The sequence below is a fragment of the Actinia tenebrosa genome, unplaced genomic scaffold, assembly GCF_029948245.1.
Source record: "Actinia tenebrosa isolate PJP-AT-01 unplaced genomic scaffold, QUT_ActTen_1.0 PGA_scaffold17__23_contigs__length_9995812, whole genome shotgun sequence".
Classification (NCBI taxonomy): Eukaryota; Metazoa; Cnidaria; class Anthozoa; order Actiniaria; family Actiniidae; genus Actinia; species Actinia tenebrosa.
The window spans coordinates 1,115,557-1,138,766 of NW_028292577.1; the positions used below are offsets into that span (position 1 = coordinate 1,115,557).

The following is a 23,210-nucleotide window of genomic DNA, read 5'->3' on the forward strand; positions in this document are numbered from 1 at the left end:
CGAGGTATTTTGGTAGTAGTAGTAAAATAAAGCAATCGTGCTAACGGTAATTAGTTCATCTTGAGTTGTCTCGGCCAAAGAAGCTTAAGTGTTTTCTTAAACCTTTTCCAATGTTAGCCTGCCCAAAGCTACAATTTTTTTTTACTTAGTAGCTCTTCATAATATTTAATATCGACGCAGGTTCGATCACCCTGGCAAATTCCTGGATCCGCCCTCCCAGGGTGATTAAAATGGAGAGAGCTTGTGAAAGCTACGTCAGATAAGTCAAGGTGCTTAGATAACAACGCTCTTCCAGCAACAATTTCGTTATGACGTTATGACAGTCTGTTGTTGATAGATTATTTTCTTTCTTTCTTATCCATGTCACGTTAGTTGTTATACGTGTATCTGCTGTAAATCGTATCAATTTGTATATGTTGATGTAGGTATGGGGTATGTCCACACGGACTACGAGTCTATCCATGCTCTGTTGAAACTATTAAATAAAATAAAAATAAATGTCGAACGTTTGACGGAAAACGCCTGACGACTAGCTGCAGTTTTTGTGTACCTATAAAAACGTCGTGTTAAAGGTCTCTAATGTCCCTAGACCCCGTTACGCACTAATCATCACAAAACAATTCCCCTGAATTAGTGAATATTTTTATTATATACATAAAATGACAATGATTTAAACTGAATTCAGCGCTGCCGCTTTCCTTCAACAGTAAATATAGGTTATCAGTCTCATCGTTAAAATCCAAAATATAATCTGTCAAGAGTAAAACATGCACCTCAGCTGGACTGTTTTTGGAATACCTGTGGATCCAGCCCCTAACTGTTCTGATAGAAGCTTAATTTCCCCCTTACTACTCAAGCAAAAGAAAAATACGATTTCAAATACTTAGGATTACAGAAATATTTAGGATTACTTTTGAAGATTGTCGGACAATTGATACATTAGTGAAGAACAAGAACTAGTCGAAGGAGATGAGCTGTAGATCTGATAACTGACGTTGAGGTGGTGGCCCTGATGGCTGGTGCTGTGGAGGCTGGTGGTTATACTGACCACCTGTCTGGTATTGCTGCGACTGGGGTTCATACATTTGTTGTGGATGCTGTTGTTGCGGTGATGCATAACCACCTCCAGCATTTGGTTGTCCTTGCATCTGTGGCGGATGCCCTTGCATTTGAGGTGGCTGACCTTGCATTTGAGGAGGCTGACCTTGCATTTGAGGAGGCTGCCCTTGCATCTGTGGACTCTGCCCCTGCATCTGAAGCGAAGGGTACGCACTAGATTCAGGCTGTGGAGCACTCATTGGGGGCTGCTGGTACTGTGGCGGCATGGCAGGTTGTTGTTGATTGTTATATGATGTCTGGGGTGGTGGTTGTGATTGTGGTGGAATAAACTGCTGGTTTCCTTCATATGGTGGTAGTTGCAGTTGCTGTGGAGGGTGACTACCTGCCTGTGCGTACAGCTGTGGTTGGTGTTGAGGTAGCGATAGAGCAGAGCTTGGAGCTGAAGCATAGAGCTGTTGGTTTGGGTGAGGTTGTCCAGGTGTAGCTTGGTATCCACTGTAAGGCACCTCTGGTCCCAGTTGCCTCTGATATTCAGGAACTGGGTGTCCATTTGCTATTGACTGTGTGTCTGTCACCTCTGATCCATATGGTGCATACTCCACCTGGGAGTAGGATGGTGGTGCTTGGGTTTGGCCGCCGAACTGTGGTGAATTTGACCTTACCGAGCCGTCCCTAACACCTGGGTACGCCTGTGGAGTATATCCTTGTTGGTACTGTGATACAGGTTGTCCATAGGGTTGCTGGCCTCCTTTCAACATTTCACTGGGTACCCCAGGGGCTGTTGGTACCCCAGAAGTGGGTACATGATTCATCGAAGAATAAGGACTTCCATCAGTTTGGGTAACTCCTCCAGGAGGGGGCATAGGAGCAGCAGGCATGTACCCCATGGAAGAGTAAGGACTGCCACCATCGGTTGCCGCTACATACTGTCCTGCATATTGCTGCGGCATATACTTTTGGTATTTCAGCTGTTGATGCTGTTGCTCTAAGGCTAGCTGCCTCTCTGTCTGTAGGCGCTGTTGATAAGCCATGTACTCTGCTTTCTGTTGCCGCATCAGTTCTAGTTTCTGTTCGATCTGCATGCGTCGTAGCATGTCTTGCTCCAGCTCTTGTTGTCTGACCTTCTCTCGATGTTGTTCTCTGGCTGCTTCGAGGGTCACACGTGCATCTTGCGCCAGCGCGAGTTTTTCTTTTATTCCTTCATATTTACCTTTTGATCATAAACGAATTAGGCTTTAGAGAATATTTTAAATGAGTAGGAAAATCATGATGTCTTAAGACTCCCGAAATATACTAATACAACCATCTCCCGATACATAACCATCACGATATACAACCATCCGTCCCTGTACGGGACGCAATACCACTACATTCTATATTTACAACGTATATACAACACTCAACTCGCATGTTGATTTTTATGCAGGGAGGAAAAACTACTACAACAACAACAAACAAAAAGGTCGTCACGCAGCGATACTCTTGTCGTTGCGTGACAAAGTGATGACCATAACGTTTGAATAGGAGGGTACTTAACAGATGGAGACCAAATCTTATCGACCACTGCTCCATGAAAAACGTGAGTTTAAATCCTACCTGTCTCGTCTTCTTGCTGCTCAATCAACCTTAAGAGCTGCGGGTGCATTGCGCTTACGGTCTGGAACAACGACTGCAAATAAAGAAAAAAAATGACTTACTTATACTCAAACAATTGACCAAATCCACTTAGGCGTAAGGAAAGGTAAGACCACTTTTAAAAAGGTTACACTGAATCCCCCAACCCTACCCTCAGTAAGAAATGTACCTCCCCTAATGTTTTTCCATTTCAAACCAGATGACATTCGCTTGAGAATAAGATTTACTTGCTTGGCAACAATCAAGACATATAACAACAAACGGAAAGGGCACAGGACCTTTTCTGAACAAACATGGTGCATTCGGGTATGGCTTGGGTACAAACATCTTTTGTTCGTCATGTCTTATGTTGTTGTTGTTTGTACCCAAGCTAGACCATGATGCACCTTGTTTGTGAAACTCAAAAGTGATAGGACGCAAATGATTAAGTGACGTGTTATTGCATAGAGTATTAGTGTACCTGCACAGTTGCATCCATGGCAATATGCTTGCCCTTGCCAGAGATGGTCTGCATTCGTTCTGCAAGCATTTCTATGCTGCTGCGGAAATTACTGATCAATGTTTCTGAACTCTGTTCCACTTCATTTACTGGTTCTTGTACCTGGACCTGAAAGGGACAGTGATTTAGTATTGGTCTCGTATTGAAGAAATAGAAAGCGCGCGCGTGCTTTGTGTAGTTTTAAAGCACGCGGGGGTTGGCAGCACACGAGAGAAGAGTTAGGAGAAGCACGATGCGTAGCGGAGTGCTTCTCGACACTTCTCGAGTGCTTTGCCAACCCCAAGCGCTTTGTAACTGCACACAGCACAGCAATTAAGTTTTTTATTTCTGTTATAAATACAAATTAGAATAACCGTTATTTTAGAGAGGAATGACCCACCTGAAAGTGTGCGTGCGTGCAGTGTGCTCTGATAAAGCATGTGCTCTCAACCAATCAAAACGCGAGATTTAGAAACGTTTTTTCCTAACATGTATACTACTTCATAGAAGTCTACACATGACAAATCAAAAATCTGATCGCATGCAAAGACTTTGTGAATATTTTTTTCAGGGATTAGGGATCTCTCCCGTTAGGTCCCTTGCCTACCAACTCAAACCACTTACAAGGTTGTGATCATAAAAGCGAAGTAGTTTTGTTATTTCTTGACTGATGTATTTCATAAAGATATCACCAGCCAAAACAAGTCACTATTTTACGAATTTTATTAATATTGTCCCCCTCTGAATAACAAATTGTTTACGCCCACTGGGAAGGTTTACTTCGTATTTTCTGATCCCACATTCGCGTTTTAGTTTCCTTTTTCTGCATATTGTCTATGTTACCTCAAGTTAATTAGTTATACTAATATCATTAACAATTAATGACATTTTAGTGTATTTAAATTTAGTCAATTAGTAAGTCTAACTGTAGATAAAAGACCTTGTAATCAGTTAATCATCAGTTGTTAGTTGATTTATTATTATTATTATTAGTCATTATTAGTATTAAACTGTACTAACATATTTATAAGAAGCTTTATCCAAAAACTTGTTAGAACTATCTCTGATTTTCTGATCATTCTTCTTTTTCTTTTTTCTTTTAGTTGTTATCCTTTGCTGGGAACAACAGCAACAGACATGTTTTAAATTGATTTTTCTTGGAAAATAAATCTTTTGGTTTCCTTTTTGACCCATCTAAAAAAGGTTAACAGTTAATGGAGCAGACTTTTTCTTAATACAATCTTAAGAATTCATTTTGTCTCCATCTTTAAACCTCTTTGCAGATCAACGCTAACTTTATTACTGAATCAAGCTATTTTTTAATCACTAGATATTTCCTGAATAATTCCCTTGAGTGACCCGAAAACAATGACTGCAAGAACAATGCTTGCTACAAGCCTTGTACTCAAAGGAGCCTTTAATTAATATAAACTTACTTCGCTATGGTTGGTGTAAGGTGCCGGTGAGCTAGGTACTCTTTCGTCAGCTTGGGCTTCTGGAGCTGAAGGTGATGTATACCCTGTTGACTGTTGGTCTTTCCTGCCTTCCCAGTACGACCTGTTTAAGTACCTTGCAAGCTGTTATGTAATGAACATGACAAGTAAGAAATTGTGGGATTGTCACACTTTGTCCCACTACGATTAAAGGCTACTTAACAATTAGACCTGCATCTTGAATGGACTAAGAGTCAATAGCCAATGAGGCAGAGGGCCAAATAAGCTATTTACTTGTAGAAGATGAGCATGAGGTCTCATTGTTTTAGTACAAACCTTATAATCCACATCAAATAAATGAAATACAAACAGTTTGAATTACATTGAAATAATTTACTTTTTGCATTGTTTTGTTTGTCAAGACAGGCTCTTTTTGCTACTAGTGGTCTGTCACTAATACACCACTAGTAGCTCAGCCAATCAGAGCACAAGATTTGTGTTAGACCAATAGTAGGTGTGTGTACTTACATCAGGGTCCACATCAGAGTCAGCTTCTACTTCATATGTCTATTAAGCACACAGAAAAACAAAGAAAAATGCATTTCAATGTGTCCATGACAACAAACGCATTACATTATTTGCTAAAGTAGAATTAATCTATAGGTCATGTTTCTCTTTACGCCCCTTTTGTGCTTTATGCGTGCAACAGAATACAAGGTAAAAATAAAATATTTTTTGTGCCTGCGAGAACAAATATTAGACATACAAATGATAATGAAATGAAAGAATGATGAGAGGTGAATAAAGAAGTTCAAATTTGAGTTCCAGATGGGATTTGAACACATGATCTTCTGTAATTTAGTCAGACACTCCAACCACTGAGCCACTGGGAACTATAATGTTAAGCTAGGTTTTGTATAAGTTATATCTGATATGAACTGCAATCCAGCAGTTATCATGACATGGGCTAGCTAACCATTAGTGTTCTCAGTGCCTCAGTGGTTAGAGCGTCCAGCTAGATTACAAAAGGTTGTGTGTTCAACACCCATCTGAAACACTGATTTTTCTGAGTTCTTTCTCTTCACCGCTTGCCATTCATTCATTTCATTCATTCTGAGTTTTTCTATATGATTCCCTGATTGTGCCTTTTGTAATCCACATGTAAAATAGTTTGATTCTGAGATGTGACCATCATGACTGTCAAGAATATCAAGGGCAGTGTATGATAGTGAAGGAATTTTGAGAAAAGGGTTTGTATGTTTACATTTTTGCTCAAAAATTGCCTCATTTCTCAGCTTGCCAATGATCAACTCTTGACAGGAGTCATCAATAGACCTCATCGGCTCTGACGTAATGTTGTCCCATTTCAGACCACATGTCATTCCCTAGAGTACCATTTCTTTGTTTAAGGTTTGCACTCAGTTGCACATGAGAAGACACATGAATATGGATACAAACTCAAACAAAGAATATTATTCTCAAGGGAATGACACGTGATCTGAAATGGGAAAACATTATGCTTGAGCCAGGGAGGTCTATTCTTGGAAGATCTTGGAATCAAGCTATTCTACTATTTTTACTATTTTTATAGTGGGCTTCCTGTGGCGAAACTTACGGGTGGAGCAGAATATATTTTATTGTGTGTCTTCCTGTTATTGGATGGACTGCTGGACCCGTTAGATGACCCACTGTACCCTGAAGGCCAGGATCTTGACACTGGTTTCTAGTAGGAAAAATATAGCATTCATTTGTTCACTTCATAATTCATTCATTAATCCATTTCACTTATTTATTTATTCATCCACTTATTTAATCATCCACTCTATTTATTCATTTCAATCAATCATTCATTCACTCATTGATGTTCATTCATTTATTCATTTGCATTCATTCATTTGTTTACTCATTCATTTTCGTTTTTATCATGCATTTATTCATTCACTATGCATTTCATTTCATTCACTTGTTCATTTGTTGGTTGGCTGGTTAAATGGTTTTTTGTTTGTTGGTTCATTCATTCATTCATTTGTTCATTTATTTGTTTGCTGGTTAGTTGGTTTTTTTGTTTGTTGGTTCATTCATTCATTCATTTGGTTCATTTGTTCGTTAATATCATATCCTTTGTTTATTCCCCAGCTTAATAAATGTTAAAAAGAATGATTTTTTATCGATTTGTGCCTTTCCATGCAACTTTTGCAACTGATCCTATTTATCAGCTACCAACCTCTTTCTGTGCCTCTTCTTGGGATAAAGACAAAGCCATTGCCAACTGCAACTCTTCCTCTTCTTGTTCTTTCACCAGCTGTGGATCCAGCTTGGGAGGAACCTAGATGACCGTCAGGTAAAACGATATTAGTTAGTGAATGAAGTATTAGTTATTACTAGTGATATGGATCTGAAACTATCCCTAAATAACCCTTCCCTAGGACTGCCACACCCTTGGGAAGAGACTGTTAGGCACCCTACACCAAGAATTCCAAGAATACCCTACTGAGATCCTCACCCTTTCCTGGCAATAATTCTTATATCTCTTTCATTAATTCTGAATGAAAGAGGTATAAAACTAAGGAATCGTTCATTTTTGTATTGGGGAGGGGGAGTAGCCTGGGCAGAGAGTTTTGCTTGGTTATACCCATGCAAGAAATCTACTTGCCTCTCTGCTGTCACAAAAAAATGGCCCCTCCATTGTTTTCCATTCTGTTTATTGTTAAATTGCCCTGCAACTAAGAATTTTTTTTGTGGCCCTCCTCTTGATCCTGATGACCCCTCCCCCCACATCCCACTGGCGCCCCTCCCAATAGTAAATAGATGAAACATTTTGTGACTGGATTATAGAGTGAAGTGGGGGGGGGGTTTAGCCTCACAGTTTTTGCCAATATCCAGTTTACAAATCTCAGCCCCAAACTTTTAGTCAACCTATACACTACCTACTATATTTTTGAATCCAAACTCTCTCTCCCACTTTTAAGGGTACTCTAATATTAACATCCATTCACCTTATCAATTATTTAAGAAAAGAATGAATACTTTTAAGGGTACTCTAACATTAACATCCATTCACCTTATCAATAATTGTTATAATTATTATTTAAGAAAAGAATGAATGCAGGAACTGTGGGCTTTGAAATAATAACATTTTTTACTCCATAATCAACTTCTTTGCACAAAGGATAATAATGAAACATTACCTGGGCTTCTTTAATAAGAGTGCTGTTCAAATATTCAGGAGGAAGATCACTATCCTGGGACTTCTCACCCTTCTCGCCTTTCTCTCCCTGAGCTGATTTGCTACAATAATACCATATGTTAATTGAGATCAAAAAAAAAAAAAAGATGGGGGATACTCTAGGTTTGAATTCACTGTTGCTTAGGGTTAGCCTCAACTTTGTGTAAATTATTCATGTGTTCCAGTGAAAATATGTGGTTTTTTAAAGAGTTTGTATATTTGAACTTGTGCAGTTTTAATTTATCATTGGCAGGGCTTAAAATAACAGGTGATCAGTCACCAGGCATGATTACCAGCCAAATTAGTTTTAGCTTGGTCATACTAGCTTGGGTAAACGTTACTGGTAAAAATGACCAGCAAGGCAAAGATTTGACCAGACAAATTCCAGTTTTGGTTGGATATTGTCAGATGTCTAGCCATTTTTTAAAGCCCTGCACTGGTATTTGTAGCTTGCATTTGAATTTGACATGAAACTAATCCCAAGTAAATGAATGCACAATGAGAGTTTTGAAATTCATATTCTAAATAAGGCTAAGTTAAACTTGACTTGTTCTTATGATATACAACTCTGCTTGTATGATACAGTATTTCTTCATACCCTTTTGGATTCAGCTTAAAATAACACGGATCACAAACTCTGACTTCTTTCTCGATGCCAAACTGAGGAATTATAGACTCTTTTGATGAACACTTCTTACAGAACACTTGGCCACAATTGCGGCAATGATGCTAAAGATAAGAAACAATAGTTAATATATATATATATAATGTGCAAATTAGAATGTGTATAGAGAGCACTTAGTACCTGTCTGATAAATGTGCCAAACTTGACTCGACACATATGACAAACGTCACCTTCAGCCCAGGCTGGTGCCTAAAGACAACAGCAAATACAGAAATGTAAACATTACCATAATATAAACTAAGTCTTACATCTTACCCCTATTTTGAAAAACATTTAAAAAATTTTCACTAATTTTGTTTCTTCAACATTTTAATTTATTCTGAGTTTTAGTTGTTCATACTGAGGTAAATTATACAAAATTTTGGCACCATCAACTTCTCAGTGCTCATGTGGATAGTTCTTTTATTGGGAGGCTCAAGTGGTTGGATTTTTTTCTGGCTCAAAACAGTTAAATAAATCCCTTAGTTTGTAACACTTACACAATCAGCTGAAAACATGGCATCACTTTCTTTGAGAGTTGGAAATTGAAAACCTGTACAACAGTAAAATGAACAAGATATTCTGTAGGCTGAAATGTATTTATCAATATTTATTATGGGTGATATTTATCAATATTGGAGTTAATTCTTTTATCATATGTCAGGCATCAAGAGTGGTGTGGTAGTAGTGAACTTGGCTCTCTCCTCTGAGAACTCCTGGACTCCGCATCGATTCCTGGACTCAGCATCAAGAGTCCAGTGTGAGTAGAGATTGTTATGTCTTTCCCTTGATTCAAGGGTTTTCTCTAGGTTCCCTAATTTTCCTCCCCTTTTGCAGCAAGCATAGCTCAGTTCAGTGGCAGAATTAGGGGGAGTTCACAGGGGGCCAATAAACCCCCTTCAAGATTGGAATTATTTGGTTTAAGTAAACTGTAAAGTGCTAAAAATTGAAGGTGCATCTTCTTAATTCGTACACCCAACCCCCCCCCCCCACCCCCCTTGGAATCAGAGGACCAAGGTTCAATTCTCAGGAGCTTTAAATACTCTTAAAACAGAGCACTGATGGAGAGAGGGGGTAAAGTGTGCACTGTTGGCTTCCACTGATAGCAGTTGAACTTCAACTGAAGGAACTACCCACGTTAAATATAGCTATATACCTTATCTTTTACTGCAAAAACCAATGTCAAATTCACATTTAATCTGTGAGTTAGCTGACTAAGATCAACTCAGAGAATTTTTCAGATTATATCACATTAGCAGCTCTTGTCTCACCTTCCATTTTCATGAGATTGTAAGTATCCTGGATGATCTTATACTTTGATTGATTGCGGAATGCATGGGACCAGGTTTGAATGAGACCCAGTGCTATGTCTTTGACTGGTTCAGGGCCATTCTACAATAACAGATAAAATACATTTAACGATGAAAAACCAACCATAATTACTTTTCCCTTTCTTTTTCCGTAAGTAATTTCTATCAACAAACCTTGATCAAGTTTCTCAATTCTTCCATGAACTCCTTAGTGGCAATTTCATCATGGAATGTTGATCCACAGTTCTTTACACAAGCCTCTAGAACCTAAAAATTCAATTGAGAATCTTTTTTCTTTGATACCTTCTTTAATTTATTTCTCTTTTTCTTTTATGTCAGGCAAAACCTAAAGTCACAATATTACACAGAGCAATTTTCTCTGCAACTTGTCTCACAATGGCATTTCTACTCAAGCTGCATGGAGCACACATAGAGACTTTTGCAACTTGTGTTGTAATGCTGTGTGATACAAGTTGAGAGAAAAAATTGCTCTGTGTAATTGCACCTTAACACATACATACTTGACACATGCATGCTAAAAAAATGACAAACTCTTGGAAATTATGTAGAATAGGTTGCTATGAATGATATCATCTCTATGCTAGTATTTAATTTTATCTATCAGCAGAATGGCAAGTTTTTAGCACACTGCAGTATGATCAAGCATGACTAGCAGTAATGGCTGGTAATGAGATGCATGCAACTATTTGATACCAAGTAATACAATGCTCTCTGGTTGATAGAAAGTGACAGCAAGCCTTTGACTGCCATTCATTGTAGGCTGGTAATAAGATTCATGAAAATCATTGAGAGGCATAACAGTAAGCTAGTATAATTTACTCATCAAATTAATATAGTGTTTTTCCTGCTGCTAACAGAAGGCTGGTAGTAAAAGTTATGATAAGATCCATTGAACTTGTTTTCATCAAGCAATAATAAATGCTCAAACTAGTTACCCCTTACAAGCAGTCCCAAATCCACTAATTCCCAAATTCTCCAGTTTTTTATTGCAAATGGTGCAAGAGCTCCATTAACGAGTTGATATACAGAGAAACTGAAAATGGGGTTTCATACAGGTTTAGTTAATTGTCTTATATTTCTCCCCTTGTAAAGTTTACCAATCAACATTATTCAAATGTATCTTAAAAATATCTGTTAGGAAAAGAAATCCAGCTTTGACCCTAGTAAACAATCGAGTAAATGTAAATATCTAGATAAAAGTTGAACACGATAATCATTGTAACTAGTAAATCTAGTAAGTTAATAACACTGAAAAATAATTTTTCAGCTTTATAAACAGCAATTTTATACTTACGGTAAGAGCAAATTTTGATACATGAGGATTTCGATCGAACATCTTTTTCTTGATAGCGGTAACGGCAAATTTAGGCCTTAGAACAAAAAATATGAGCTAAGGACGTAATTTGGGAAGTAGAAATAATGCCATATAGTTTAATTTTTGTACGTGAACATTTTGAAAACAAGAGACTTACGAAACATCTTGCTGTCTGACGCAGTCACAGATCTGGAGAATTGAAGCCCAGTCTGTATCAAGTTGAAGTTGACTTGTAGCTCTTTCTAAAGGGATAATATAGTAAATACAATCAAGGCAAGAACTACTAAAAATTATAATTTAAAACAATTCACAAAACCAAGACAAAGATTGATCTTCAACAGACAAACGAACTTTTAACTTTTAGTTCTAAAATAATACCATACCTAGCAATCCAGTAAAGGTTGTTGTGTTAGAGAACTTTCCCATGGTTTATTAGTCTACGAGATTCAAATATCACAGAGATTTTCTTTTTAAATGTTAGAAATTCCTTGTATTCATCTTTGGCTGTAGTACAACAAATATGGCCGACCCGATATATGCGTCTTCACTTCCTGCGATGACATCACGATTCTAAAATAACTCACCTGAACTCAAAAACGTCACTATTCCCAACGTTCCCCGCGGATCAACGGAAGTAAAAAGTCCGACGATTCTTCAAATCTTCAGTCATTTTTCTCACCCAAAAATTTATCTGAAATATATACATATATATTTGTGTATATTTGAAGCTCAGTTTTGTTTCCGATTCTAATTCAAATAAAAAGTTATATATTTTATTTGAATATTTTTTCGAATGAAAAGTTATGACACAACGTAGTCACATGTCAACGGGATGTGAAAGTCAGCACAATTTCCCACTATGACGAATAGCTTATTTTGAAATAGCGAAGTTTTTATTGGATTTCCATCAGGCGAAGTATATTACTTAGTGCTTTTATCATTTTTGATAATACAAACTCTGCTGAATATCTGAAGGAGGAGATCGGCCACGTTTCTTTCTTTCTTTCTTGATTTTGGATTTTAAATTAGATTTGGCAAAAAGCTTCTTATAGATTTGAATGACACGGGTTCTTTGTTCAAATATTCAGGAAATTGTGGAGATCCATTAGTATAGTAGCAAATAGCACGTCCTCGAGTAAACTTCGCAATTAAAAGGACTGCGAAAGAGCAAATTAGAGTTGACACCCGATATACAGTCAATTCAAAAAACGTTGTCGTCGACCGGCTCAAGCCTACGCGACTAGACCGAAAGAAATATGGGTAAAAATCACTGAAGCGGTTAAATATTCGTTCTGAATTAATTGTCCCCGCTAGAAATAAGATAATAATGGCGAGAAACAATCCATCAAATGCATGTCTTCGGGTTTAGGGAAAGAAAAACAAAGTAGTTATGATTCAGTTCACAATTCCGAAAGTATGAAGGCATTAAAAAACGTTTCCTTCAACACTTCCCGCTCGCCTACGAAGGTTCGTGCTGTAAACCAGGCATAACTAGTCAGATAAAATTATGGAGTCAACTCGGCTTCAATGATTGCTACCCAGAGTAAACGACGTAATAATACTCAAGAGAATGACAAATGATCTCAAATTGGAAAACAGTACAATGAAACAATTATTTTTCTACTATTTTTCTGTTTTATTATTGATTTGAAAGATAAATTTATCGCCTTTAGACGTCAGGTATCTGGTCAACATCAATCTTCCCTGCTGACAGACTGGTCTCCTTTCTTTTTCTTTTGCTGGATCGGCATTCCATGGTCATACTGAAAGCTCTATAAGAACTAAGTCCATTGATAACCAGTCATTTACCTGTCATAAGAAAAAGAGAGAAAAAGTATTTTATTTCGTAGATTATCAAATGGAGGTGGAAGCAAGCATTTGGCGATAGATTTTAGGAATTTTTCTGAAACAGCGAGCGAGTTGCATTGTGGTCTGGTATGGGTAGTAGCTGGTCTTCTAGGACATCGAAAGTGCGCACTCTCCCTTTCCTCCGACCATCGGTGCTACAGTTAAAGGGTATATAAAGCTAACGTTTTACGGGTTTGAGAGGAGTCAGTCGCGAAACAGGTGCGTTAGTTACGAGTGACTGAAGTACAGATGTCATGCACTCATTTACTTAGCTCCCCCTGTACCACCCCTGTACGCAACCTTAGTCATTAACAACTTGTATGGTGCTGACCGTGGATGAACCCAACCTAGCCCAAAATGCATCTGAACTATGTCCCTGACAAAATGACCCTTTATCATCTTCACAAGCTGGTTCAAATCTCCTGGAGAAGACCAGACGACATCCCAGACTTGGTACTCCCGGCAGCCCCGGTGAAGGGTTGGACAGCGATGCAAATGAAAACACCATATGATCTTGCTATGTTATATACATGAACATTTGGGGAGAAGGATTTTCAAAGCCCCCGGTAAACAAATGGCAACAGTAGCGAGGCTTTTCCCAATAATATCTGCACGGTTCCTTACCTGTCCCTTTAAACCACTTCGGTACTTTTGCATTCGAGCCAGCGGCTGCCTGTGTTGGTTGGGCTGCTTGTCTCGCGGAGGAAGTGACGTCACCTACTGGTCTACCGTTCGTACTATTAGCAGTGGTATTGGAGAGATGTTCAGTGTTGGTTGATTGAGGTTCGGCAGGACCACGTATTCTAGATACGGTTGAAATGACATTGACTTTCACGTCGAAAATAAGACTAATACAGCCAAATGTATCTTACCCAGCTTCAAAGACGGTTTTCTCTGCATCCAGTGCTGATTTTAGGTTACCAATAAGAGTACTAGACAAGAAGTGATCTGTAGAAAAGATTGCATTAATATACGATAGTTAATAGCACAACATTGAAATAAATAATGGGAGGGAAATGGAATCCGCTGTCATCAAAGTACTGAACCAACCATTTTCTTTTCTTCTTCCCTTCCCTGCCCTTCCCTGCCCTTCCCTTCTCTTCTCTTCTTTCCTCTTCTCTTCTCTTCCCGTCTCGTCTCCTCTTCCCTTCCTTTCCCTTCCCTTCCCTTCTCTTCCCATCTCGTCTCGTCTCGTCTCGTCTCCTCTTCCCTTCCCTTCTCTTCCCTTCTCTTCCATTCCCTTCTCTTTCCTTCCCTTCCCTTAAAACTCTCCATACCAGAAGGAACTTCAAGCTGTTATCATCGTAAGCCAAAATCAATAGAGTCGTTTTTAAAAGAGTGGGTAATGTGTGGTATAAGCAAGTACAGGGTACAACATGCCTTAACACGGAAATGGTTTCCCATTGACTCAAAGTAACTCATCCAATCACAGAGCGTAGCTACCGGTTACGGTAAGTTACGGTTCAGCTACCATAAGGCTAGGAATTCGACGTACCGTATGCAAAAACCGCCCTATAAGGTGCAGTTTAAATACCTCGTTTCATCGATGAGCCAAAATACACAAGAGATGCGGGGCAAAGTTGGCTCTAAAAACATTGCAAACAATAGTATTATTAGTACATATCAATCTTATAGAACCCTGAAGCGAAAGTGTTGTTACTTACAGCAAACAGCGTTGCTTCCTGGTTCTTTAATACTGTTTTAGGCGGAGTTGTATCTACAGCAAGAAAGAAATTGAATTTCTAGCAAGTGAACTTAGTATACTGCCTTTATTGTCATGTAAGGTATTTATTAAAATATTTTGACGATGATGATGGCGGTGATAGTGGTGGTGATAATAACAATGATGATGGTGGTGATGATGATAATGATGATGATGCCGATGATGATGGAGGTGGCAATGTTGATGTTTGTGATAATGATGGTAATGATGGTGATGTCAAAGCTAGATAATGATAATGATGATGATGACGATGATGGTGATGTCAAAGATAATGATAATGATGATGACGACGATGATGGTGATGATGATGGTGATGATAATAACAATAATAATGATGGTGGCAATGATGATAAAGGTGATGGAGCTGAGACGATAATACCGATGGCGTTAGTTACTCACACAGATAAAATGCTGTGTCTGGGTCTTCCAGATGAGATTTAACAAACTCTGTCAGTACTGACACTACAAGAAAGTAAGAAATCGCAAAAAAAAAGTTAGTGCAAAAAAAAAAAAAAAAAAGTAAACAAAACTTGAACTACATTTAGGGGTCAACTGATAATTTCCAAATGGTTGTTATCATATATATTATTATTCTTTATTATGGGCCAATAGTAAGCTCAAAATTAAAACCCAGAAAAATAAGTAAAAGAAAGAGAGAGAGAGAGAGAGAGAGAGAGAGAGAGAGAGAAGAAAAAAGGGTGTAAGTTGGTAAGTTTTTCTTTAATGCCTATACTTATAACTCCTGTTTAGTAACTAGGACTACAAGTATGAAACATAATCTTAATCCCACATGAAGAGTGTCATGGGAAAACGTCAAGACAAACATGTCGTATTGCTGCAGATTGTCGTATTATATTATGGTTTACCTTTTTCTTGAGGTCTGAAGAAACCTTGAAGTGTAAGTCTGTCTGGAAATTTAACACGAATAACAACCTAACAATAGAAAAAGAAAATTGAAATCTCCTTGTAGCGTGTGTGACAAACCCTCTTGCTGTCGGTTCTGTTCTTGAGGAGGTCATGTTCCCGTTTAAGGTTTCTTGCGGGCTGTCGGATTTTAAATTTTATCGAACCCTGAAACGACCTCTGGGCTGATCAAAGACAGGACACGGGTAACTCACAGATTAATACCCTGAACCAACCTCTGGGCTGATTAAAGACAGGACACGGCATGGCTAACTCACAGATCGAAGAGTGAAACAATCTCAGGGCACAACTAATCTATAGATCGAATTGAAATAAAGGCTTTGAGGAGGAAGAAAAACCGTGGAGAACCCAGAGAAACCCCTTTGAATCAAGGCAGAGACCTAGCAAACTCTACTCACATGTGATGCCGATTCTGGGAACAGGACCTGAGAACCAAGTGGTGAGAGGCAAGTACACTACTGCCGCTACACCACCCTTGATTCCACTGAGTGTCAGTAATGAAAAACTAAGGAATCTCCAGCATGCAGACTCTATCCCTTATTGGTTTCTTTCGCCCTTCTTCCTCTAATTGAGATGGCAATCTCTTCGAATCACGTTCCATCCATAGATGGGGAATTTCAAATTTACCCGGGGGATGGGGAGGGGGGGTATCTTTGAGGATATCTCTTAGGGGTAAAATAATCGTCCAACCATGCCCTTTTTAAGGAATCCCGTATCTTTTAGGGGTATTCAAAAACATAATTGGTTTCTTAATCATTTTCTACTTACTTTTTCATATTTATACATTTCTTGTAACCGTCGACTTTCTCTCATGGCTTTAGTCAATAGCGGCATTTCAGCTCCTTTGGTCCTGTGTAGCAAGACAATATAGCTATCGATACTAGAAAATACATCATCTTATTATGTTAAATGCATTTAGACTAAAGGCAATCAACCTGTGAAATAAAAAATACTAGTCAGTGTGTAACAGTCAAATAGACACAAAAGAAAACAATGGAATTAGGGGCTACTAAAGTGTATTAGTGTAATATCTATTGCACAGGTTTAATGACTTCACTCTATCTTGGAAAAGCCATAGAATGCTCCCACTTAATTTGTGAAACAGCACTGAATTTTGAAGATGAAATAATTCAGCATTTCACAGTGAAAGACCCTAATGGGAATTGTCCATGATACATTCCATATTCTAGTTGGATGCTCTATGACTGAGCTACAGGAGATAATGCCCAATACTGGGTTGTTTAAAACTAGTGACTAAATTAAACACTACAAACTAGTGGAATGTTTATTGTTTTCTATATTTTTATCAGTGCATAGTACTGTTTCACAGATCGTGTTTGGGCTCTGAAATATCATTATCAAATAACAACTTATAAAAAATGTATTTGTGTACTGCAGTCGTAACGTATCAAATTGAACTGATCCTCACAGTATATGAAGCAATTTATGCAGCTGCAAATTGAAAGACTCAGAAAAAATTCTGAGTCTTGATGTATATTATAGCTTAAGTTTTGTTTTCTGTGACTTTGAATTTTGACTATTACTTTTACAGATGTTTCAATCAGTGACCACTGATCTTCTTCAGTGTGCTGTTGGTAGGGGGCTAGTCTCCTATGCAGCTGCTATTAGTGTAATCACTCAATGCTCACCCACCTAAGTTAGGGGAGTAAGCATTGAGTGATGACACGAATAGCGGCTGTGTAGCAGACTAGTAGGGACACCCAAATTCAAATGTTGGTAATCGTGTGTGCATAAAAAATAATTCATCTATTGATAATGATCCCGTCCCATTGCATTACACTGGTCTAAGAAGAAGACCATTACCATAATAATAATAATAATATTAATAACAACAACAACTTTATTGGACAGGGTACACCGTTACCAGACTGATAATTTTCAGGCGGCCCTCAATATATGATAAATATACAATATAAAAATATACATATACAATTTTAAAACATTATATAATAGAAAGAGGTTATATTACTCCAAAACCTACTTTTCACTGTGTAGATCCTGTAACATTTTCCTCAAGTCTTCTACTGTTACATCATAAAAAGAATCTGGCACATCTTCTAATGGTTAAGAGATACAAAAACATATCTTATTATAAGAATCCTTTTCTTTTCTTTTTGGTCAAATCTACCAAAAAATGGCAAGTGCGATTTTTTCTCACTATAATTTAGAATCAAGTTGTTCTGATGGTAGGCAAGACTCAAGTCTTACCTTCAGATGCATTGGATAATGTTTGATCATCTTCATTAAATATGACAGGGCAGCGCTCACAAGGTGTGGAAAGCTGTTGTAATCTCTCCTCAGTCATACTGTCAGAGGTAAACAACAACATGTTGATATGTGATATACAGGGTAATGTTGAATAATCTTCATCAAACATGACAGGGCAGTGCTCACAAGGTGTGGCAAGCTGTTGTAGTCTTTATATGGTCCCTGTGTTGCATAATTCTCTACTTTCACATCCCCATAATCCTTTGCGTCTTTGGGGGGTAACCAGAGGGTAAAAACTCACTTATTTTGCTGAAGGCTGATCAGACAAATGTTGAAAATACCTTGTTTGGTATCCAAAGATAAAATGAAGAAGTAAAAAACAGAAAAAGATAGAAGCTTGAAGACGTTTAAGGTAAATTTTAAACATTTTTTCGTAAGTCAATACATTTTCTGTAACACCAAAACTCTTCATGATCTGTACACGCAAAAATAATTTGGAATAAACTGATAATCAGTATTGTACAGATAAATGCAGGTATAGTATAAATTCAAATTAAGAAACCTTTCAATTTGGGACAGTTTTTTGATTGGTTACCCCCCAAAAACGCAAGGCATTATGGGGATGTGAAAGTCAAGAATACCAACCTACCTACCTTATTTGGCCTTGGTCCTCACTGGCTGGCCGCTCTGGAAACTGTCAATCAAAAGATGCCAACAACTTGCTTAGAATTGGCTTTTTTACCTAGTATGTTGATAGGATATTGGTAGGCTATGTAGGATATTGGTAGGTTTAATGGTATGCTGTTGACAAACAACCTACTAACAAATTGGGCAAATATGTATACACAGTTATTTCCCTGGTTCTCCCTCCCCCATCTAAAACTCAATGCTCCCTAAGGACAGCTATAAAACAGAATGTTAACCTCTCACTATTGAACACTAAACTAAATAACTAACCTTGAAATCAGGAAATAATGGTGTTGGTCCAGTAACCCTGGTTCTTTTGGGATCACTTGCAGCTAAAGCATCAGACAATATTCGAAATAATTCGAATTTAGAAATATTATGCACATTTCTACTGGCGGTAGGGGTTCTATATTTTTAATTGTAATCAGAGTGGTATCTGGTGTTGGACTGTGACAATGTTATTTTGCAGCATTGTGGAATTTGGTAATATTTTATGACAGTGGCTGTGGAGCATAGTTTCGAGTGGGGAGGAGGGGGCTAATATGGGGGGGAGAGGGTATGTCCAGACTAATCTGAAATTTTGAAATTGAGGCTCTCAGGAATGTGATTTCTAGTGCCACAGTTTTGGGGGGCAATAGATCTCCTCGACGTGGGTGTAACGTGTCCCATTTCAGATCATGTGTCATTCCCTAGAGTATCCTTTCTTTGTTTAAGGGTTGTGCTCAGTTGCACATGAAAAGACACATGAATATGGATACAACTCCAACAAAGAATCTCATTCTCAAGGGAATGAATCACAATATGAAATGGGACAACAATATGCCCAAGCCGAGGAGGTCTATTGCAACATGTTTATTGCATAAAAGTAATGTCAAAACTTTAGTCAGCTCATAACAGAAAATCAATTTTGGCTAAAAATGTTGGGGGGGGGGGGGGGGGGGGGTTAATTACCAAAGCATTAAATATGAATATCTAAATCTGCACATGTCTTTTACCTCTCTCAGGGCTCACTGTCCCTGTGTCTAATGGTCGATGTCTGTCCAGATCAGCTATCTCTTTGTCCCCACTTGACAATGGCTGACAGTAATTCCCTGTGTTGGGTGTCGGTACTGTGACAGGTATTGTTGGCTGAGGGTTCTCAGCACTTGTTTCTTGTTTCTTCAATGATGTCTTGTCTTCACTTATCATTGGCTCAGAGGTCTCCACAGATGCCTTCTCATGGAGAAGTCTGTCAGCCAAGAGCAAAGGAAAATAAATTAAATTCTCCAAACCCACAAATGTTATGGATACTCTGAAACAGCCTTGGAGCTGATCAAAGTCAGGGCACGGCTAAATTGGAGCTGTTCAAATTCAGGGCACAGCTTATATTAATTGGAGCTTGAATTTGAATTAGTGTGCAATTTTGCAGAGGAAGGAAAAAGGAGAATGGATTTACTTGTAGGAAAAATAGAAAGACAAACAGAAATTATCATTGACTGAAACTGGCTTCCTATCCCTTCCCCATCCCCTACTTCTTTAGTACATTGCCCAGTTTGATAGTGTAATGATTATCTGATGATCACCCTCTGTCCTAAGTTCATTCCCCTCATTACCTGATTATTCCCCTTCCCCCAGTTTCCTAACCCCTCATTCCCTTATTACCTGATGATTGCCCTCCCTCCTAAGCTCATTCCCCCCATTACCTGATTTTCCTCCTTCCCCCAGTTTCCTAACCCCTCATTCCCTTATTATCTGATGATCCCCCTCCCTCCTAAGTTCATTCCCCCCATTACCTGATTTTCCTCCTTCCCCCAGTTTCCTAACCCCTCATTCCTTATTATCTGATGATCCCCCTCCCTCCTAAGTTCATTCCCCTCATTCCCTTATTATCTGATGATCCCCCTCCCTCCTAAGTTCATTCCCCTTGTTACCTGATTATTCCCCTTCCCCCCATTTCCTAACCCCTCATTCCCTTAATACCTGATGATTGCCCTTTTTCCTGTCAGGCCAAGACTGTGAAGGGTTGTCTTCTTCAAGTTATCCTCTCCGCTAATCTAATAAACAAACTCTAATGATTTATTATATACAAAATACCGCCTGCTCGAACAGCCATTCAGAATGCACGATTTTTTAGGATACCGTACTAACCGGAAAAAAATAAAGTTATTTATTTTTAGGTCCTTGTTGTAGAAAAAAGCCTTAGTTTACTCACTCTTTGGGTCATGTATACACAAACAACATCTTGTTCTTCTGTACCAAATAATTTGTTTTGATGTTCACTACGAGAGACAAGTAAAAATATGTATACAGCTTTCAGAAACACTACATATGACAGCCGTGGACCATCCAAAGGGAGGAGCTGAGGGGCTATAGGCCCTGTCACTATCGGACAGTGTGGCACAGTGGTTATACCAGATGAGTGATTTGGGCTGAAATAAGTGTGTGATAGCAAAATGTAGAATGTAACTCATGAATTCCAGGTTTACTGCGACACGTGATTCTTCTCTTGAAATATGAAATATGAATGCAGGAATTAATATAACGGCTGGACATCGGAAAATGTTCGCCCAGATTTGGAAATTGTCTGGTCAAATGTTTTCCTTACCGGCCATTTGACCAGTAACGTTTGGCCAGAAATGAAGTATGAACAAGCTAAAACAAATTCGGCCAGTTATTATGACCAGCGACTTACCAGACATTATTTTAAGCCCTGGTATGATTTATAAGACAAGAAAGAAAAAATGTTGATATTTTGCTCTTACCTTCCTTCCTGAGAGTTCCAGTGAGATACAAGATCCCAAAGAGAGTTTTCTGGAGGAAAATCATTTTGAAGTCTTTCACCAGATGCTAACTGTATGGCTATGGTGCACTGAACTCCTGCAGAATGACGAAAAAACGACCATCATCATTAACACTAAATGTCACCCTTAACCACTAATACCACCATCATCATCATCAGCAGTATACATTATCATTAATGATTGTCAACCACTAATACCTTCATCATCATCATCATCACTATACCTTATTATTAATGATTATTATAAAATAACGGTTATGAATGTCGCGTTCTGATTGGTTGGGAGCGTGTGCTTTATGAGAGCACATTGTACGTGCGCCCACTTTCCGTTGCGTCATTCCTATCTATTATTGTAATTTGTATTTTATAAAAGAAATAAAAAACTTGCTTGCTGTGCTGTGTGCAGTCATAACGCACTTGGGGATTGGCAGAACACTCGAGAAGTGTTCAGAAGCACTCCGCTACGCATCATGCTTCTCCTAACACTTCTCTCATATTCTGCCAACCCCCGCGTGCTTTAGGACAGCAGACAGCACGCACGCGTCTTCTATTTCTTCATTAGCCACTGATACCTTCATCATTATCACTATTCCTTATCATTAATGATTATTAACTATTGATACCTTGTTTGGATGTTTTTACATGCTTCACTAACTCTAGATGGGCATTGTTTGAGAGTCCTGAATACCGTATTGGTAAAGTTTCATCCAGTATCTTCCTCTGATGCCTAGAAAATAAAAAAGAAAACAAAGGTTGACCACCTTCAAGCATATATATTGATGTTCCTAAGAGATTTTGAACAAACTTTATGAAATTACCTAGAAAGCCTTCTTATAACTTACTTTATACCATGTTCTTGGCTTGAAAATCCTTGTTTCTTGCAGACTTCTTCCAAAATCTGTAAATTAAGAAAAAAAACTAAATAAAAGCACATTTCTTTTTAGAGTTTTAGTTTTTAAGATGAACATTTCAAAACCATTTTTCTCGTTAGAAGCAGCTAATAAAGCAATTCAAGACCAAAATAAAAAAACTTTGACATACTTACTTGTAAAATAGTTGTAGTTGGACCAACTTTAACGGTTTGTCGGCGAGCATTTGGACAAACTACAACAACGCTCTTGCAGGTAGCCATTTTGAATTGGAAAGGAAGTACACCACAGGAAGACCAAGACACTTGATAAACAAACACACAGGGAGCCCATAATACACAGGTGGCTATTTCCTTGGGTATCATTTTTCTATCGGGGAGGGGGGTGGTGGGAGACGCTTGGTAACCAATACAAGAAGTCTGACCTGGCCCCTCTTCGCTGTTGCATAAAAAATGTCTTTCAACTGAGCCCCACTTGAGCCTAATCTTTTTGATGACCCCCACAAATCCTACAAAAAAATGAATGTCCCTTAATTAAATTGGCATTCATCAAACTCTCCAAATTCAGTCACCCTGTCAATCCAAAAGGTCAATATCTGGATAGAGTCCAAGTCGAAGAGATAAATTATCATATCATGTCACAAGTTTTACTTTCTCATTTCAAATGCTCCTTTCCCATCAAAATAATGATCCCATTCTGGTTTTTTTTTTTTTTTTTTTTTTGACAAACTTCTCTTTAGATATTGCATTGTCTTCTCATTACAGGCCAAATTGATATTTCTTAATTATGTTCTTTCAGTGATATACTTGGTTAATAAAAGGTGTCACTTCTTGTGTCAAACACACCCAGAAGGACTGGGGGTTGTAGGGGTTCATGCAATGGAGCATCATCTCTCAATTTATAAATCATTAAAATACAGGTGTCAATATGGTGATTGATATGCAATACTCCATTTTATAGTTCCATTCAGTGACCACCACAAATAATAGTTCCTAGCCCAGGCTGGAGCT

The 23,210-nt window shown here is 38.3% G+C and overlaps 2 protein-coding genes across 2 annotated transcripts; both read right to left on the reverse strand.

Annotated features, from left to right (window-relative positions):
• Positions 1-626: 626 nt before the first annotated feature.
• Positions 627-11,690, reverse strand: LOC116299512 (hepatocyte growth factor-regulated tyrosine kinase substrate). The gene is made up of 16 exons (XM_031708172.2): positions 11,525-11,690; positions 11,299-11,383; positions 11,121-11,196; positions 9,980-10,072; positions 9,767-9,887; positions 8,996-9,048; positions 8,637-8,705; positions 8,430-8,560; positions 7,794-7,893; positions 6,830-6,931; positions 6,221-6,328; positions 5,134-5,172; positions 4,609-4,749; positions 3,155-3,301; positions 2,656-2,728; positions 627-2,269 (listed from the first exon to the last, which is right to left on the reverse strand). Exons 1-16 carry the CDS (start codon positions 11,565-11,567, stop codon positions 957-959), a joined length of 2,694 nt encoding a protein of 897 aa, XP_031564032.2. The 5' UTR covers positions 11,568-11,690; the 3' UTR covers positions 627-956.
• A 1,063-nt stretch (positions 11,691-12,753) lies between these two features.
• On the reverse strand, positions 12,754-22,524 carry LOC116299499 (tether containing UBX domain for GLUT4). The gene is made up of 19 exons (XM_031708161.2): positions 22,377-22,524; positions 22,174-22,229; positions 21,955-22,058; positions 21,294-21,408; positions 20,744-20,810; positions 20,512-20,585; positions 19,548-19,780; positions 18,823-18,884; positions 18,519-18,559; positions 17,866-17,963; positions 17,639-17,714; positions 16,405-16,486; positions 15,579-15,645; positions 15,112-15,174; positions 14,654-14,706; positions 14,524-14,575; positions 13,862-13,937; positions 13,614-13,792; positions 12,754-12,950 (listed from the first exon to the last, which is right to left on the reverse strand). The coding sequence occupies exons 1-19, from the start codon at positions 22,461-22,463 to the stop codon at positions 12,943-12,945; spliced, it is 1,593 nt and encodes a 530-aa protein (XP_031564021.1). The 5' UTR covers positions 22,464-22,524; the 3' UTR covers positions 12,754-12,942.
• Between the last annotated feature and the right edge of the window lie 686 nt (positions 22,525-23,210).

Bases quoted from the DNA above. Each gene is read 5' to 3' on its own strand.
- LOC116299499 (XM_031708161.2), bottom strand. From the start codon at position 22,463: ATGGCTACCTGCAAGAGCGTTGTTGTAGTTTGTCCAAATGCTCGCCGA. The intron at 21,409-21,954 runs GTATCAATAGTT...GTCATTCTGCAG, and splicing joins TGTAAAAACATCCAAACAAG to GAGTTCAGTGCACCATAGCC. The intron at 15,175-15,578 runs GTAAACCATAAT...ACTTTCTTGTAG, and splicing joins CTTCAGACCTCAAGAAAAAG to TGTCAGTACTGACAGAGTTT.
- LOC116299512 (XM_031708172.2), bottom strand. From the start codon at position 11,567: ATGGGAAAGTTCTCTAACACAACAACCTTTACTGGATTGCTAG. The intron at 4,750-5,133 runs GTAAGTACACAC...ATTACATAACAG, and splicing joins ACTCTGATGTGGACCCTGAT to CTTGCAAGGTACTTAAACAG. The intron at 2,729-3,154 runs GTACACTAATAC...CTTTATTTGCAG, and splicing joins CCATGGATGCAACTGTGCAG to TCGTTGTTCCAGACCGTAAG.